The sequence below is a fragment of the Pseudophryne corroboree genome, chromosome 4 (assembly GCF_028390025.1).
Source record: "Pseudophryne corroboree isolate aPseCor3 chromosome 4, aPseCor3.hap2, whole genome shotgun sequence".
In the NCBI taxonomy this organism is placed as follows: domain Eukaryota; kingdom Metazoa; phylum Chordata; class Amphibia; order Anura; family Myobatrachidae; genus Pseudophryne; species Pseudophryne corroboree.
In genome coordinates, this window is record NC_086447.1 from 368,428,176 (window position 1) to 368,447,626 (window position 19,451).

The window sequence follows — 19,451 nt, forward strand, 5'->3', positions numbered from 1 at the left end:
TAAGCTAAGCAACCAAAGAGTACAATGTTAATTATCCTGTGCATCTGGCAGCTGCAGGTACAAGTACAAATTGGTACCATCCAGGCAGGATGCAGGTGAAAGATTATTTTTTATTAACCTATAAAACGTCAATTGGCAATAAACCAGTAATAAAACAGTAATTGAACAAGACTGGGTAAAAACAGAGAAGTAAGAGGGCCCTGCTAGCAAGCTTAGCTTACAATCAATGACATATTCCTACTGGAGCAATAAATGACGGACAAAATATATACAAGAAAAAAAATGAAATTGTGTAACTAAAATTTGATTCTTCACCGACTGCTCCACATATAATACTGCACAAAACAAATACACAATGTTTTCACTCACTGAGAAGAAGACTACTGCACAGGTCAGTGGTACAGCAACATCACTGGTGCAATGACATGCCTTACATACCTGCAGTGATGTCAGTGCCAGAGGGGAAGGGGTACTCTGTGCACTCCTACTAGCTACAGACACTATAATACATGACGAAGATACACACACTTTATGTGGCCCCCGGGAAGAACGCTCATTTCCCCAGCCTCATCCATGCTCACAATGTCTCCCCCAGACTTCCTCTGTCCTGTCGGCACCGGTGTATTAGACTTGCTCAGCCCACCCCGGCCGCCCTGTCACCCGCCTCTGGCCAGTGTCAGAACTGTTGTTGCTGCTGCTGCCGCCGCTGCCTATATGGAAGACCAGCCACGATCCCTCCCTCTGCCCAAGCCCCGGTCCTCTCACCGGCCTGCGTGGTGTCACTCAGGTCCTGCTGCGCTGCGCTCCGCGGAAACTCTCTCAATTTCCTGCCGCTCAAATTCAGCGAACCGGTGACCGCCGCTTCCTCTAGTGCTCTCTCCAGCGACCGGTTCCAAGCGGCCGGTCCCAGACCAGCCCCGGAGGTGGTAGGTAATCCGTGACCGTTATGTATGATCCCAGAAAAACCGGGCACCGCTGATCCCTCGGCCAACACAGCGGCCGCCATCACACCGACTCCACACTGCGCCTGCGTAACCAGGCTGACGGGAAGCTGAGCCAGGGGCGGGAGCAGGTCGTAGTTCGCATGCGCAACAGGCAAACCACGAATGGCCTAATGCGCAGGCGCATCAGGAAACCGGAATCAGGTCTGAGGCACATGCGCAGTCTCAGAACCTAGCGTGGCTCGCTGAGTTTTCGTGACGATTTAAGCTTCAGGCTAATACGCCTGCGCAAGATATGTTCCCCCTTCGTGACCCTTCCTTCATGGTTGGTTCTATATCGGAGTGGGAGAAGGGACCTTGTGACGTACCTAGGGGAGAAGATACGTCACCAGGGGGAGGAGCTACGGCCGAACAGGGTACCCAAAAAGTACGCTCGCCACGCTTCGCTCACCACCTAATTACTAAGGGGTCTATTCATGAAGCAGTGAAAACTGTGGAGAAGTGAGCCTGTGGAGAAGAACCAATCTGCACTGAAGTAACATTTCCTTAGGCCACTTGGATCGGTTGAGGCTAGATCCAAGTGGCCTAAGGGACCTTTTCCGTAAGGGAGAGGAGCCACGACACAAGGGGGAGGAGCTAGGCCAGCGGGACAGTTGCTCTACTATCCCCGCCACCAACTATTACCTTTAGTAATTAGGTGGCGAGCGGAGCGAGCCTCCGAGCCCGAAGCGTGGCGAGCCCGCAAGGGTACTTTTCGGGTACCCTGTTCGGCCGTAGCTCCTCCCCCTGGTGACGTGTCTCCTCCCCTAGGTACGTCAGAAGGTCCCTTCTCCCACTCCGATATAGGACCAACCCACTTGGATCTAGCCTCAACCCTTCCATCATGCGTTAGCAGCTTGCTGGGCGGTGTCGATTTCATTAGCTTGCATGCTAATATAGCAAATAAGTAATAAAGTGGGATGCTGCCCTGCTCATTATTCCCCTGTAAGAGTTGGTAATCATTGAAGCTTACTTCCCTTTATAGCCACAATGTTTTATAATATTATTAATGGAAGCAGAATTAGTCATTGATTATTTTGGTTTTGCATAAAAGTATTTTGACACATGAGAAATTTAGATGCTCTTTAATGTATTTGGTTTAATAGTATTGAGTATTTAGTTGCTGGCAAAAAAAAAAGAAGAAGGGATGGGGTGCATACCTTTTTGCTAGTGATGAGCGGATTCGGTTTTACTCGGTTTTACTCGGTTCTCAAAACCGAATCTTATTGGCTATCCAAAACACGTGACATCAGTGAGCCAATAAGATTCGGTTTTGAGAACCGAGTAAAACCGAATCCGCTCATCAGTTTTTGCCCGGTACAGTACCTTTTTTTTATGGTCTGTACCGATTTTTGACTCTCCAAATTCCCATTACGAGTATAGGAAATGTGATGTGGCCACACCCCTTTACCTGTGACCACACCCCTTTCCTGATTTGTACCGAGGGTATGCATACACATTATGCAATAACATACCTACTATCCCGGAATGTCCAGGAGGCTCCCGAAAATCAGGTGACGCTCTCGGCCATCCGGAAGAGTTGGCAAGTCTCCCGGCTGGCACCTGAGCCCTCGCACTTCCTGTGGAAACACTCAAGTATCCCCAGCAGCGGAGGTGCCGATGACGCGCATTGTGACCCCGTCCCCTGCCCCACTATGGCAGTAATTTTGCCTAGTCTAGCGTGGACGGGGACACGATGATGTGATCTTGTGGCCACGCCCCCTGCTCCTCCCCATTACACCTCCTTTTGCTGCGCCACGCCTAGGGTTGCCACCTCACCCCCTTAATTCTGGACACATATTAATTACACAGGTTCTGTGGCTGGCTGGCTGACTTCAAGATTCCATTTCTCCTGGTTTTAATCAGCCACAGAACCTGTGTAATTAATATGTGTCCAGAATTAAAGGGATGAGGGGGCAACCCTAGCCACTCCCCCTGCTGAGCCGACCTGGCTGCCTCCTCCTGGATGTGCAATATCGCATACGATCTGGTCGATATCGGCCGGTTCGTTGTGATATTTTATAGTGTGTAAACCCGATACATGCAGAGGCATAACTATAGAGGGTGCAGGGGATACAACTGCTATGGGGCCCGGTCACTTGGGGGGGCCCCAAGACCCAGGAGGCAATCCCCTGCACCATTTTGAATTTTTAAGCTGCGCTGGTTAGGGTACGCAAGTTTACTCCCTGGCTGGGAGGGAGGGAGGCGTAGCCGCTTCTGCAGCTCCGGAAGCGGACAGTGAGTGAAGTGAAGTGAACTTGGAGGAGAGGGAGGTGGAGCCGCAGCCCGGAAGCCACTCTGTGGAGGGGAGGGAGGAGGAGCCTCTGCCCGGAGCTGCTCCGTGGACGGTAGATGCTAGATTCAAGTGGCCTAATGGACCTTTTATGTCAGGGGGAGGAGGCACGATACATGGGGGAGGAGCTAGGCCAGCGGGATAGTTCCTCTACTATCCACGCCACCAACTATTACCTTTAGTAATCAGGTGGCGAGCGGAGCGTAGCGAGCCCGAAGCGTGGCGAGCGAACTTTTCAGGTACCCTGTTCGGCCGTAGCTCCACCCCCTGGTTACGTGTCTCCTCCCCTACTGACGTCAGAAGATCCTTTCTCCCACTCCGATTTAGAACCAACCCTCCGTGGAGGGGAGGGAGGAGGAGCCGCTGCCTGGCGGGAACCTGCCTGGAGCCGCTCTGAGGAACGGAGGGAGGAGAAGCCGCTGCCCGCTAGAGCCTGCCTGAAGTCGCTTCCCTGGAGTCGCTCCGAGGGGAAGAAGGAGGAGCTGCTACCCGGCCGGAGCCTGCCTGGAGCCGCTCAATGGAGGGAGGAGTTTCCACTGCTGCTTCCCAGTGTCATTCTGTGGAGGAAAGGAAGGTGGAGCTGCTTGTTGGAGACTACATAACCGTTGATGGTAAGCAACATCCCCCCCCCCCCCCCCGTCTGTTAGTCAGTTGGTCTATGCTCCTCTCCCGTCCGTGTGTCAGTCTGTGCCCGATATGGTGCTCTGTCTGTCCATCTATGCCCCGTCCATCCGTCTGTCAGTCTGTGCCCTCATATGGTGCTCTGTGCCCCCCATATGGTTCTCTGTCCCCATCTGTCTATGCCCAGTCCATCCTCTGTCCATCTATGCACGCCCCCCATCCATCTTTCCATCTATGCCCCCATATGGTGTTCTGTCCGTCTTTGTTCCCCCGGCCATCTGTCTTTCCGTACTTGACCCCGTCCGCCCATGCCCTCCCCTGTCCGTCGTCTGCCTTCTATGCCCCCCCCCGTTCTGTGACTTTATCAGGTAGTGTCTCTTGAGGTCGCTCTTCCTCCCTCTCTCTCTCTCACCCTCTCTCTCTCTCTCACCCTCTCTCTCCCTGATGCTCTCATTCCCTGTCTCTCCCCATTACTCTCCCTGACATCCCCTCTCTCTCTTCCTGACACCCTGTCTCTCCTTGCCTTTCCCCCCTTTACATTCTCTGGCTCCCCTCTTTCTCTCTTCCTGCTGCCCTGGCATTCTCAGTCGCATCCCTCCCTCTCTCTTTTGCTCCTCCCCTCTCTCATTCCCTCTTTCTCTGACACCTTTTCTCTCTATCTGTCTCTCTCTCGCTACTCTCTCTAATTCGCTCCTTTTCCATGAAGCACTCTCTTTCTCCCTGACTACCTCTCTCTCCCTCTCGCTCCTCCTCTCTCTTTTTCTCTCCCCCCCCCCCCCCCGACACCTTCTTGTCTCTCACTCTTCTACGCCTCTGAAGCTGGATACACATTAGACGATATTGTCCACGAACGACGTCATCCTTTCACCGCTAAGAACATGTAGTTGTTGGCGAAATAGTCAAAACTGAGCTGCATGTACGGACGACAAAAGACCTCATTAACGAACCGCGGGAGCATGCATCATTAACGATTATGGGGGTCATTCCGAGTTGTTCGCTCTGTAAATTTCATCGCATCGCAGCGATTTTCCGCTTAGTGCGCATGCGCACTGCGACTGCGCCAAGTAAATTTGCTATGAAGTTAGGAATTTTACTCACGGCTTTTTCTTCGTTCAGGCGATCGTAATGTGATTGACAGGAAGTGGGTGTTTCTGGGCGGAAACAGGTCCGTTTTATGGGCGTGTGGGAAAAAACGCTACCGTTTCTGGGAAAAACGCGGAGTGGCTGGAAAAACGGAGGAGTGTCTGGGCGAACGCTGGGTGTGTTTGTGACGTCAAACCAGAAACGACAAGCACTGAACTGATCGCAGATGCCGAGTTGTCTGGAGCTACTCAGAAACTGCACAGAGATGTCTTTTCGCAATATTGCGAATCTTTCGTTCGCAATTTTACTATGCTAAGATTCACTACCAGTAGGCGTAGGCTTAGCGTGTGCAAGAACAATATGCAATACAGACAGACTTGCTTGATCGGGCGCTAATGCAGTATTACATATAATTGAAATGTACCATTTAGTCTATTTTGATTTTATTTAGAGAGCAGCTCCTACGTGGCAACTGGATGCCTTTTACACTAAAGAAAGTAAATTAAGTTTCAATGGAAACACTAAGGAGCGCTCCTTAGTGTTTCCATTGAAACTTAATTTACTTTCTTTAGCATGTGCAAAGCTGCTAAAAACGGCTTGCGAGCGAACAACTCGGAATGACCCCCATTGAGCGTACACACTGGATGATATTACAAACAATATCGGTCAGAAAGGCCAAAATTTGCGATATCGTTTAAAACATTGCCTAGTGTGTACCCAGCTTTAGGGTCAGTGTAGTGACAGCGGTGGGGCCCTTTCAAGATTTTTGACCCGTGGGATCATGCATCGTTAACAAAATCGTGAATACACACTGGACAATGTGAATGATATAATGTCTGCTCCGCCAGGTGCGCATCGCCAATGTGTACACTGAGAACTGTGTGTTACATAACTTTACAGTATGGAGAGCATGAGTTGGGACGGGATGGATCCAGAGTAGCCACATCACAGAAGCTGAGTACAGATGCACCAGCGCACTGCAGCAGAAGTACATAAGCGCATGTGCAGGGATGAATAGAAGCATAGACAGTCCACGGCAAGCAGTTTTCAGGCTGGAAAAGATCGTTCAGTCAGAAAACAGGAAAACACCTCGACACGCCAAATGCCTTGACACACCTGCGCTGAAAAACAGTGAGTATCCACCCCGGAACGCCTCCCGCCTGTCCATCTTCTTGCGATCGCCGCTGCGTTCACATTTGTCACTGGTGATGATCGTCGCCAGGCAATGTCGCGCATGCGCAATGCGTCCGCCACGCATGCGCATTTCCGACCCGTTCGCACCACATCGAAGAACCACTGCGTGCGAACAGGTCGGAATGACCCCCCATGTGCACTGCAGGTGTGGCAGAGCATTTGCAGAGACAGTTAGAGTTGGGTGGGTTATTTTTCTTCTGTGCAGGGTAAATACTGGCTGCTTTATTTTTACACTCCAATTTAGATTTCAGTTTGAACACACCTCACCCAAATCTAATAGGCCCTACACACTGGGCAATATCACTCAAAGATATGAACAATCTCGTTCATTAATGAGCAAGATACCGTTCATATCTTTGAGTGTGGAGGAACCAGCGATGAACGATTCCCGGCCCGCGCTAGTTCATCACTGGTGCCCCGTCGGCTGTGCATGCAGGCCAATATGGATGATCTCGTCCATATTTGCCTTCACTTCTATGGAGCTGGGTGACGGGGGGAGTGAAGAAACTTCACTCCCCCCGTCACTGCCGCCGGGTTGCCCGTCGGCCGTATCCGCCGTCGGGCAGCTCGGCGGCGGATCGGTCAATGTGTAGGGCTCTTAACTCTCTCTGCACATTTTATATTTGGCCCCCCCCCCCCCCCCCTGCAGTGCACATGGTTTTCCCAAATGCTAACACATTTTCTGCTGCAATCAACTCTGAATTAGGCCCTAGATTTCTTAGAAATTAATCACGGATCTCTCCATGTTTATGCACATAGCGATAGCGATGCACAGCCCGCGCGTTGCTATCGCCGGTTCTAGATTATGTCTGCATGCTAAGTGATAAGTGCAAGGTGATAACGTACCAGCCAGTCAGCTCCTAACTGTCAATTGGAGTTGATTGGCTGGTGCGTTATCACCTTGCACTTATCACTGCTTTATCACTTCTCCAGTCTTATTACAGCTGCCCCATTGTGCCTTATAGTTATAACCAATGCAGGGAAATGGCACTGATGATCCCATTTAAATGTACACTGCTCAAAAAAATAAAGGGAACACTAAAATAAAACATCCTAGATCTGAATGAATGAAATATTCTTATTAAATACTTTGTTCTTTACATAGTTGAATGTGCTGGCAACAAAATCACACAAAAATTATCAATGGAAATCAAATTTATTAACCCATGGAGGTCTGGATTTGGAGTCACACTCAAAATTAAAGTGGAAAACCACACTACAGGCTGATCCAACTTTGATGTAATGTCCTTAAAACAAGTCAAAATGAGGCTCAGTACTGTGTGTGGCCTCCACGTGCCTATATGACCTCCCTGCAACCCACACAAGTGGCTCAGGTAGTGCAGCTCATCCAGGATGGCACATCAATGCGAGCTGTGGCAAGAAGGTTTGCTGTGTCTGTCAGCGTAGTGTCCAGAGCATGGAGGCGCTACCAGGAGACAGGCCAGTACATCAGGAGACGTGGAGGAGGCCGTAGGAGGGCAACAACCCAGCAGCAGGACCGCTACCTCCGCCTTTGTGCAAGGAGGAACAGGAGGAGCACTGCCAGAGCCCTGCAAAATGACCTCCAGCAAGCCACAAATGTGCATGTGTCTACTCAAACGATCAGAAACAGACTCCATGAGGGTGGTATGAGGGCCTGTCATCTAAGGCCTGTCACCGCAAACGCATAGACGCCGCCCATGGGGGGGGGGGTGTATTTTCGCTTTGCAAGTAGGCAAACGCGTGTGCAGTCGAGCGGGCCGAAAAAGTTTTTTGCAGTTTCTGAGTAGCTCTGGACTTAGGGAGGGGCCTTAGACTGCACACCTACAGCTGCCAGTAATGTGAGGTGCTACCTACTGAGACTTGTAGTTCTACAGAAGAAAAGGGGGGGTGTTGTAGGTGCACTGTCTCTAGCATTACTGATATCATATAGCTTAGCATATAATAAATATTGGAGTTTAGTTATGATTTGATCAATGCATGAAGCTGCAGCCCCGCGGCAAGGGACTCCACTCTGCTGCAGTACCTAACACTATAGGGGTTCAAACCTAGGGCGCGGGACCCCCCAAAAAACCACAGCCAAGCAACCCCAGGGCATCGCAGGGAATAATTATGTGTAGTGAGAAGGATTAAGGGATAGGTGAGAAAAAAAGGGTGTTATGGGGTAAATTAATATAAGTGAAAAAAAATGTGTAACATGTATAATAAACAAACGGTGAAAGTGCCAAATTAAATGTAATGCTGCGATGCCCTGTTGTCGCCCAGCCACGGCAGTCCAGGAGGCCCCGTACCCCAGGAGCCACCCCATTTCTGACTTATTGTTCTGAATGATTGGACTTACCTAGAATTGTGCCATATTCACAAGTGCAGTCATGCTAGGTACCCTAGTTAAAATAAATGAGGGTCAGGTGCGGGTGGGTGCAAGTCTAAGAATGAAGGTGTCTCACTCCTTCAGGTGTGTCTATACAAAACACTTTTAGTTTGCTAGGGAGGGGCCTTAGACTGCACACCTATAGCTGCCAGTAATGTGAGGTGCTACCTACTGAGACTTGTAGTTCTACAGAAGAAAAGGGGGGGTGTTGTAGGTGCACTGTCTCTAGCATTACTGATATCATACAGCTTAGCATATAATAAATAGTGGAGTTTAGTTATAAATTGATCAATGCATGAAGCTGCAGCCCCGCGGCAAGGGACTCCACTCTGCTGCAGTACCTAACACTATAGGGGTTCAAACCTAGGGCACGGGACCCCCCAAAAAACCACAGCCAAGCAACCCCAGGGCATCGCAGGGAATAATTATGTGTAGTGAGAAGGATTAAGGGATAGGTGAGAAAAAAAGGGTGTTATGGGGTAAATTAATATAAGTGAAAAAAAATGTGTAACATGTATAATAAACAAACGGTGAAAGTGCCAAATTAAATGTAATGCTGCGATGCCCTGTTGTCGCCCAGCCACGGCAGTCCAGGAGGCCCCGTACCCCAGGAGCCACCCCATTTCTGACTTATTGTTCTGAATAATTGGACTTACCTAGAATTGTGCCATATTCACAAGTGCAGTCATGCTAGGTACCCTAGTTAAAATAAATGAGGGTCAGGTGCGGGTGGGTGCAAGTCTAAGAATGAAGGTGTCTCACTCCTTCAGGTGTGTCTATACAAAACACTTTTAGTTTGCTAGGGAGGGGCCTTAGACTGCACACCTATAGCTGCCAGTAATGTGAGGTGCTACCTACTGAGACTTGTAGTTCTACAGAAGAAAAGGGGGGGTGTTGTAGGTGCACTGTCTCTAGCATTACTGATATCATACAGCTTAGCATATAATAAATAGTGGAGTTTAGTTATAAATTGATCAATGCATGAAGCTGCAGCCCCGCGGCAAGGGACTCCACTCTGCTGCAGTACCTAACACTATAGGGGTTCAAACCTAGGGCACGGGACCCCCCAAAAAACCACAGCCAAGCAACCCCAGGGCATCGCAGGGAATAATTATGTGTAGTGAGAAGGATTAAGGGATAGGTGAGAAAAAAAGGGTGTTATGGGGTAAATTAATATAAGTGAAAAAAAATGTGTAACATGTATAATAAACAAACGGTGAAAGTGCCAAATTAAATGTAATGCTGCGATGCCCTGTTGTCGCCCAGCCACGGCAGTCCAGGAGGCCCCGTACCCCAGGAGCCACCCCATTTCTGACTTATTGTTCTGAATAATTGGACTTACCTAGAATTGTGCCATATTCACAAGTGCAGTCATGCTAGGTACCCTAGTTAAAATAAATGAGGGTCAGGTGCGGGTGGGTGCAAGTCTAAGAATGAAGGTGTCTCACTCCTTCAGGTGTGTCTATACAAAACACTTTTAGTTTGCTAGGGAGGGGCCTTAGACTGCACACCTATAGCTGCCAGTAATGTGAGGTGCTACCTACTGAGACTTGTAGTTCTACAGAAGAAAAGGGGGGGTGTTGTAGGTACACTGTCTCTAGCATTACTGATATCATACAGCTTAGCATATAATAAATAGTGGAGTTTAGTTATGAATTGATCAATACATGAAGCTGCAGCCCCGCGGCAAGGGACTCCACTCTGCTGCAGTACCTAACACTATAGGTGTTCAAACCTAGGGCACGGGACCCCCCAAAAAACCACAGCCAAGCAACCCCAGGGCATCGCAGGGAATAATTATGTGTAGTGAGAAGGATTAAGGGATAGGTGAGAAAAAAAGGGTGTTATGGGGTGAATTAATATAAGTGAAAAAAATGTGTAACATGTATGATAAACAAACGGTGAAAGTGCCAAATTAAATGTAATGCTGCGATGCCCTGTTGTCGCCCAGCCACGGCAGTCCAGGAGGCCCCGTACCCCAGGAGCCACCCCATTTCTGACCTATTGTTCTGAATAATTGGACTTACCTAGAATTGTGCCATATTCACAAGTGCAGTCATGCTAGGTACCCTAGTTAAAATAAATGAGGGTCAGGTGCGGGTGGGTGCAAGTCTTAAGGGCCCTACACACTGGCCGATTTTTTGAAAGATATGAACGATCTCGTTCATAAATGAACGAGAACTCGTTCATATCTTTCAGTGTGGAGACTCCTGCGATGAACGATGCGCGGCCCCGCGCTTGTTCATCGCTGGTCTCCCGTCGGCTGTGCATGCAGGCCAATATGGACGATCTCGTCCATATTTGCCTGCACTTCAATGCAGCCGCGTGACGGGGGGAGTGAAGAAACTTCACTCCCCCCGTCACTGCCCCCCCGCCGCCGGGTCGCTCGTCGGCCGTATCCGCCGTCGGGCAGCTCGGCGGCGGGTCGGCCAGTGAGTAGGGCCCTTAAGAATGAAGGTGTCTCACTCCTTCAGGTGTGTCTATACAAAACACTTTTAGTTTGCTAGGGAGGGGCCTTAGACTGCACACCTATAGCTACCAGTAATGTGAGGTGCTACCTACTGAGACTTGTAGTTCTACAGAAGAAAAGGGGGGGTGTTGTAGGTGCACTGTCTCTAGCATTACTGATATCATACAGCTTAGCATATAATAAATAGTGGAGTTTAGTTATGAATTGATCAATGCATGTAGCTGCAGCCCCGCGGCAAGGGACTCCACTCTGCTGCAGTACCTAACACTATAGGGGTTCAAACCTAGGGCACGGGACCCCCCAAAAAACCACAGCCAAGCAACCCCAGGGCATCGCAGGGAATAATTATGTGTAGTGAGAAGGATTAAGGGATAGGTGAGAAAAAAAGGGTGTTATGGGGTGAATTAATATAAGTGAAAAAAATGTGTAACATGATAAACAAACGGTGAAAGTGCCAAATTAAATGTAATGCTGCGATGCCCTGTTGTCGCCCAGCCACGGCAGTCCAGGAGGCCCCGTACCCCAGGAGCCACCCCATTTCTGACTTATTGTTCTGAATAATTGGACTTACCTAGAATTGTGCCATATTCACAAGTGCAGTCATGCTAGGTACCCTAGTTAAAATAAATGAGGGTCAGGTGCGGGTGGGTGCAAGTCTAAGAATGAAGGTGTCTCACTCCTTCAGGTGTGTCTATACAAAACACTTTTAGTTTGCTAGGGAGGGGCCTTAGACTGCACACCTATAGCTGCCAGTAATGTGAGGTGCTACCTACTGAGACTTGTAGTTCTACAGAAGAAAAGGGGGGGTGTTGTAGGTGCACTGTCTCTAGCATTACTGATATCATACAGCTTAGCATATAATAAATAGTGGAGTTTAGTTATGAATTGATCAATGCATGAAGCTGCAGCCCCGCGGCAAGGGACTCCACTCTGCTGCAGTACCTAACACTATAGGGGTTCAAACCTAGGGCACGGGACCCCCCAAAAAACCACAGCCAAGCAACCCCAGGGCATCGCAGGGAATAATTATGTGTAGTGAGAAGGATTAAGGGATAGGTGAGAAAAAAAGGGTGTTATGGGGTGAATTAATATAAGTGAAAAAAATGTGTAACATGTATAATAAACAAACGGTGAAAGTGCCAAATTAAATGTAATGCTGCGATGCCCTGTTGTCGCCCAGCCACGGCAGTCCAGGAGGCCCCGTACCCCAGGAGCCACTCCATTTCTGACCTATTGTTCTGAATAATTGGACTTACCTAGAATTGTGCCATATTCACAAGTGCAGTCATGCTAGGTACCCTAGTTAAAATAAATGAGGGTCAGGTACGGGTGGGTGCAAGTCTAAGAATGAAGGTGTCTCACTCCTTCAGGTGTGTCTATACAAAACACTTTTAGTTTGCTAGGGAGGGGCCTTAAACTGCACACCTATAGCTGCCAGTAATGTGAGGTGCTACCTACTGAGACTTGTAGTTCTACAGAAGAAAAGGGGGGGTGTTGTAGGTGCACTGTCTCTAGCATTACTGATATCATACAGCTTAGCATATAATAAATAGTGGAGTTTAGTTATGAATTGATCAATGCATGAAGCTGCAGCCCCGCGGCAAGGGACTCCACTCTGCTGCAGTACCTAACACTATAGGGGTTCAAACCTAGGGCACGGGACCCCCCAAAAAACCACAGCCAAGCAACCCCAGGGCATCGCAGGGAATAATTATGTGTAGTGAGAAGGATTAAGGGATAGGTGAGAAAAAAAGGGTGTTATGGGGTAAATTAATATAAGTGAAAAAAATGTGTAACGTACAATAAACAAACGGTGAAAGTGCCAAATTAAATGTAATGCTGCGATGCCCTGTTGTCGCCCAGCCACGGCAGTCCAGGAGGCCCCGTACCCCAGGAGCCACCCCATTTCTGACCTATTGTTCTGAATAATTGGACTTACCTAGAATTGTGCCATATTCACAAGTGCAGTCATGCTAGGTACCCTAGTTAAAATAAATGAGGGTCAGGTGCGGGTGGGTGCAAGTCTAAGAATGAAGGCGTCTCACTCCTTCAGGTGTGTCTATACAAAACACTTTTAGTTTGCTAGGGAGGGGCCTTAGACTGCACACCTATAGCTGCCAGTAATGTGAGGTGCTACCTACTGAGACTTGTAGTTCTACAGAAGAAAAGGGGGGGTGTTGTAGGTGCACTGTCTCTAGCATTACTGATATCATACAGCTTAGCATATAATAAATAGTGGAGTTTAGTTATGAATTGATCAATGCATGAAGCTGCAGCCCCGCGGCAAGGGACTCCACTCTGCTGCAGTACCTAACACTATAGGGGTTCAAACCTAGGGCACGGGACCCCCCAAAAAACCACAGCCAAGCAACCCCAGGGCATCGCAGGGAATAATTATGTGTAGTGAGAAGGATTAAGGGATAGGTGAGAAAAAAAGGGTGTTATGGGGTGAATTAATATAAGTGAAAAAAATGTGTAACATGTATAATAAACAAACGGTGAAAGTGCCAAATGTAATGCTGCGATGCCCTGTTGTCGCCCAGCCACGGCAGTCCAGGAGGCCCCGTACCCCAGGAGCCACCCCATTTCTGACCTATTGTTCTGAATAATTGGACTTACCTAGAATTGTGCCATATTCACAAGTGCAGTCATGCTAGGTACCCTAGTTAAAATAAATGAGGGTCAGGTGCGGGTGGGTGCAAGTCTAAGAATGAAGGTGTCTCACTCCTTCAGGTGTGTCTATACAAAACACTTTTAGTTTGCTAGGGAGGGGCCTTAGACTGCACACCTATAGCTGCCAGTAATGTGAGGTGCTACCTACTGAGACTTGTAGTTCTACAGAAGAAAAGGGGGGGGGTGTTGTAGGTGCACTGTCTCTAGCATTACTGATATCATACAGCTTAGCATATAATAAATAGTGGAGTTTAGTTATGAATTGATCAATGCATGAAGCTGCAGCCCCGCAGCAAGGGACTCCACTCTGCTCTGGACTTACTCAGCCCTTGCGATCACTTCAGTCTTTTTGGACCCGGAATTGACGTCAGACACCCGCCCTGCAAACGCCTGGACACGACCGCGTTTTTCCAAACACTCCCAGAAAACGGTCAGTTGACACCCATAAACTCCTTCTTCCTGTCAATCTCCATGAGAATGGATTCTTCATAAAACCCATCGCCCAGCAACGATACGCTTTGTACCCATACAACGCGCCTGCGCATTGTAGTGCATTTTCATGGGTTTTAGCCCTTGACACCCCCCCCCCCCAGATTTAGCCCTAGCCACCACTAGAGGACTTAGCCTACTTACCCCCCAGACGTGTTGGGATTCTTGTGTTTGGGATGCCGGGGTTGGTCATGTGACCGCTGGCATTGTTAAATTCAGGATATTGTATCACATCCATCAGTGTGTCACACATCACACCATCAGCAACCAGCCACCTTCTTTCCTTTCCCTTCCCACCCCTCCCTATCCCTCTTACCAACTCGAACATGTTTTTCTCCCATATATCTGGTGAGGAAGTCATGGCCCTCATCTGTTCCCCCCCACCACCACCCCACTTGACCATATCTCCTCCCGCCTCAACTGCTACCTCTCTTCAGCCTGTTCCCATCTTGCCCACTTCCTCAATCTCTCCCCTCTACACTGCCCCTCTGCCTTCAAGCATTCACTCGTCTTAAAAAAACTACCCTTGATCCAAACACCCCCTCCAACTACTGACCAATCTCTCTTCTCCCTTTTGCCTACAAACTCCTTGAGCATATTGTCTACAACCGCCTTACTGCTTTTCTTTCCTGCCACTCACAGTTTGACACATTCCAGTCTGGCTTCCGTCCTCTCCAGTCCACTGAAACTGCCCTCACAAAAGTCTGCAATGACCTCTATGCTGTCAAACCTAAGGGCCACTACTCTGTGCTTATTCTTCTTGACCTCTCTGCTGCGTTTGTCACTGTGGACCACCCTCTCCTTCTGCAAATCCTTTACTTCCTTGGTCTGTGTGATACTGCCGTCTCCTAGCTGTCCTCCTACCTCTCTCACCATTCCTTCTCTGTCTTCTCTTATGACTCCCCCTCCTCCTCACTTCCACTAACTGTAGGTGTCCCCCAAGGTACTGTTCTTGGTCCTCCCTTTTTCTCTCTATACGTTCTTAGATGAACTCATTAGCTCTTTTGACTTCCGATATCATCTTTATGCTGATGATACTCAAATCTACTTTTCCTCCCTTGACCTCTCCTCCACTCTCCTAACTCATATCTCCAACTGTCTCTCTGCTATCTCTTCTTCGATGTCCCAGCACTTTCTTAAACTTGTCCAAGATTGAGCTGATCTCATCCCCACCCGCCCGTACAACCTCGCCTCCCAAAATGTCATTATCTATTGATGGCACTACTATCTCCTCTATCTCAAGTGTGCTGTCTTGCAGTAATCCTTGACTTCTCCCTCTCCTTCAAACCACATATTCAGCACCTCTCACAAAACTACCATTTTCATCTAAAAAATATTTCCAGGATTAGATCATTTCTCACCCAGGATGCTACTAAAACCCTCATAATAATAATAAAAAATTATAGTGCTCTTTCTCCAGTAGGACTCAAGGCGCTTATCCACTCACTGGCCTCCATACTGGATTACTGTAATCTCCTCCTGTCTGGCATCCCTGACAATATCTCTCTCAACTTCAATATATCCTTAATGCTACAGCCCAGCTCATCTTCCTCACCAAACACACTATGTCCACCTCCTCCTCTCCTACAAGCCCTTCACTGGCTTGCCTTCCCTTTCAGAATCCAATTCAAGTTTCTCACACTCACCTACAAAGCCCCACCCACTCCTCTCCATTTACATCTCTGACCTTGTCTCCCTTCTCACTCCAACCAGTCCTCTTCGCTCCTCCAATGCACGCCGCCTCTCCTGCCTACTGACTACTTCTTCTCACTCCTACCTCCAAGATTTTTCATGTGCTTCTACCTTTCTCAGGAATTCTCTACCTCTCCCCCTCAGATTCTCCACCTGTCTACAAACTTCAAATAGGCTCTCAAGACCCCCTTCGTCACCAAGCCCAGCCAAATCACACCCTAACCCTCCGTTCCATGCTCACTGTCTACCCCATTTGTGTCACCCCTATCTGTCTGCCCCTCCCATTTAGAATGCACGCCCTCACGAGCAGGGCCTTTTTCCCTCATGTGCTTTCCTTCTGTTACTTAAACTATCATCGACTGCACCTAATCCTGTGGTTTTTTTACACCCTGATACTTATTTCTGTGTCATCTGCTGATGCAGCTATGTTTATGTACCCTGCAGTTGTCTTATATTGTCTTCAACCGTAAATCACTGTTTTCTTATTTTGCTTATCTGTTTATGTACTCTGAAATTGTGTGCTGTGGATCCCTTGTGGAGCTATATAAATAAAGGATAATAATAATAATAATAATGATGCTACCACACAATTTTATAAGACCCCTGTTACCAGCTCTGCATCCTTGTTTAAGAGCATTCTCCTGGAGTTTAGGTGGCCTCAATGCTCCGATTAAGAGGAGGAGAGTAACAACACACCTACAATAAATAAATAAATCAGGTTTAGTTATGATATTGTGCAGGTGTATAAAAGAGAAATATTAACATTTTCCATCCAAAAAAACACCCCAAAATTAACAATACTACAGGTTGAGTATCCCTTATCCAAAATGCTTGGGACCAGAGGTATTTTGGATATCGGATTTTACCGTATTTTGGAATAATTGCATACCATAATGAGATATCATGGTGATGGGACCTAAGTCTAAGCACAGAATGCATTTATGTTACATATACACCTTATACATACAGCTTGAAGGTAATTTGAGCCAATATTTTTTATAACTTTGTGCATTAAACAAAGTGTGTCTACATTCACACAATTCATTTATGTTTCATATACACCTTATACACACAGCCTGGAGGTCATTTAAGACAATATTTTTAATAACTTTGTGTATTAAACAAAGTTTGTGTACATTGAGCCATCAAAAAACAAAGGTTTCACTATTTCACTCTCACTCAAAAAAAGTCCGTATTTCGGAATATTTGGATATGGGATACTCAAACTGTAATTATAATCATGTAAATAATGCCTTTGCTATATTTGTAGAATGTAAAATGATAAACAGATCTGTCACACCCTGCATACAATGGATTAAGAAGTGTATCACATTATACAGATAAAAGATTGAACTACAATAGCAGGCCTAAATTATTGGGTGGCCAACAGGATAGGATCATTCTATTTCAACTAGATATCAGGATATCATGATTGTATGTGTTGCTAAAATATGATTGATCAAATATTTTGCTAGATGTTCTCTCCTGCTCTGGGCAACATCAACTACCCCAATACCGTAAAATGATGCATGCCTCAAAATCTGCCCATATTTAGCCAAAGACCAAAAATACGCATGCCAAGATTACATATCAGGATGCACTTTGTGGACTTACCTCAGCATGTAGCAACCTTCGGCATTCCAGATAAGATGCCAATCGGACATCAGAACACTTGAGGCTCTCTAAGCATCTGTCCCAAACTTAATCAGTATTTCAGGTGAGAGGAAAACCTTATGGAGGATAAAAAGCCTAATTTGCTGATATTAAGCAGAAGAAGTGGAAGTTACAGGACTGCTTAGCATTAAATCCCAGTCCTCATCTGTGGGCATATCCATATCTGTCTCCCATATTGGTTTACATAAAACCTAAGAGGCATCACGGCTTTCCTGTAAGGATGTAGGAATACACCATTGAAATCAGCTTTGTATCTACAGAAGCCTTCAATACAGATTTAATAAGATATTCAGTAATGATCAGGTGCCTGAGAGACAACCTTGGCTTCCAAAGTCTGCTGCAACTGTAGATAGCGGAAGAGCATGCAATGTAAATTTCCAAACTAGTGCCTGAGTCAACAACCCCTCTCAAAATAAATGATCCAATACAGAGGGGATGCCCTCGAGCAAGTCAAGTTCGGGAAGTGTGGTAGAATGTCAGAGAGGAAAGTCTGTATACAACCCCTCCCCACCAACCAAGACCTGCTTCCAAATTTTGACCGCCAGCATAACAATTGGAAGGAAGTCCCTTAGGACTTGTGTCTAGAAGCCTCTGCAGTGTAGGGATAGGAGGAGGATGGAGGGATGATACGTTGTTACAGTGTCAAGCTTGGACATGAAGTACAAAGGCAAAGAGAGTGGAGGGTAAGGGAGGAGTGGGAGGTGGAGGACAGAGTTAAAGGTGGTAAAGAGGTCTTAAGGATTAGGGGATTTAAAATTTGAAGTAAGACCACTTAGGATGGATAAGCATAGAATCATAGGAAGAGAGTATGAATTTGATGTGGTGGAAATAATCATGACAGCGTGATTTGCTCCAGTACCTTTAGGCAGTATATAGACATTTGTGGAGGTAGTGTGTGATCTTGGAGTGCCAAGGTTAGGGTGAGTTGTACCCAAGGTTGAAGGTTCCTCACAATTGAAACCTATACTACAGTATTTCAACTCATCCGGAGGGGCCATGTGCCACTTAAGAGAAAGAATGTGTTACAAAACCATAACAGCTTGAAACTGGATGTGGAGATATGAGGACCACAATGGATTGATGGACAACTTAATGGGGTATTATAGAACAGCCTCATTTACCATGAAACAAAGGGCTGTGCTTATAGCCTATAGGAAGCATATTCATTACACATACCTATCATCTGATTGATTCTAATGGCAAGTACCTATTTTTAAAGCTTGCATTAGAAGATGAAAAAATGTACACTTGCCATGGTCTGTTCTCCTATGAGTTTTAACACTTCCTATTTTTTTTAAATATCCATACATATCTTCATAATTGGGTAGAGGAAGATGAACTTCTTTATGGAGACTTCAATACCACCATTTCTTCTTACTTCAGAAGATAGGGGCAAAGGAGAGGGAGACCATCAGCTTTGAGATTGTTGATAAATAATTTTAGTAACATGATCCGTGGATGTACCAACACCCCGCATTGCATGATTTTACGTTTTATTCACATCCCCATCCCACAAAAGATTTTTTTTGCATTGCAATACAGGAAAATTGAATCTGGCATAAATAATATAGTCATTTCAGACCACATCCTGACTTTGTTTTATTTAGCTCTGCATACCCTAACTCATGTCATATAATTGGTGCTTCCCTGCTTAATTAAGGGTCTTCGAATGATTTAAATTTTCATTTAGACAATCACATTTTAAACTATGTGGATGACAATGCTGAACACTTCCAAGTCATTAATTTATTTTGGGCTGCTTCTAAACCTGTGTCACGTGTAGACATTGGGGCTATTTCAGACCAGATTTATGCAAATGGTCAATGTTTTTCAACTGCATATAAGACTAAGGGGGTCATTCCGAATTGATAGCACATAGCAACATTTTGCTGCTCGTGCGATCAACCCGACACCGCCTATGGGGGAGTGTAT

At 47.0% G+C, this 19,451-nt stretch overlaps 1 protein-coding gene across 1 annotated transcript in view; it reads right to left on the minus strand.

Moving 5' to 3' along the window:
• The window catches only part of LRCH3 (leucine rich repeats and calponin homology domain containing 3), a 318,072-nt gene extending 316,899 nt beyond the window's left edge, over positions 1-1,173 (minus strand). Inside the window, exon 1 of the mRNA XM_063916572.1 lies at positions 766-1,173. Coding sequence (XP_063772642.1) covers positions 766-1,006 — 241 coding nt within the window. The 5' untranslated portion in view covers positions 1,007-1,173. The remainder of the gene's footprint in view (positions 1-765) is intronic.
• Positions 1,174-19,451: the final 18,278 nt, after the last annotated feature.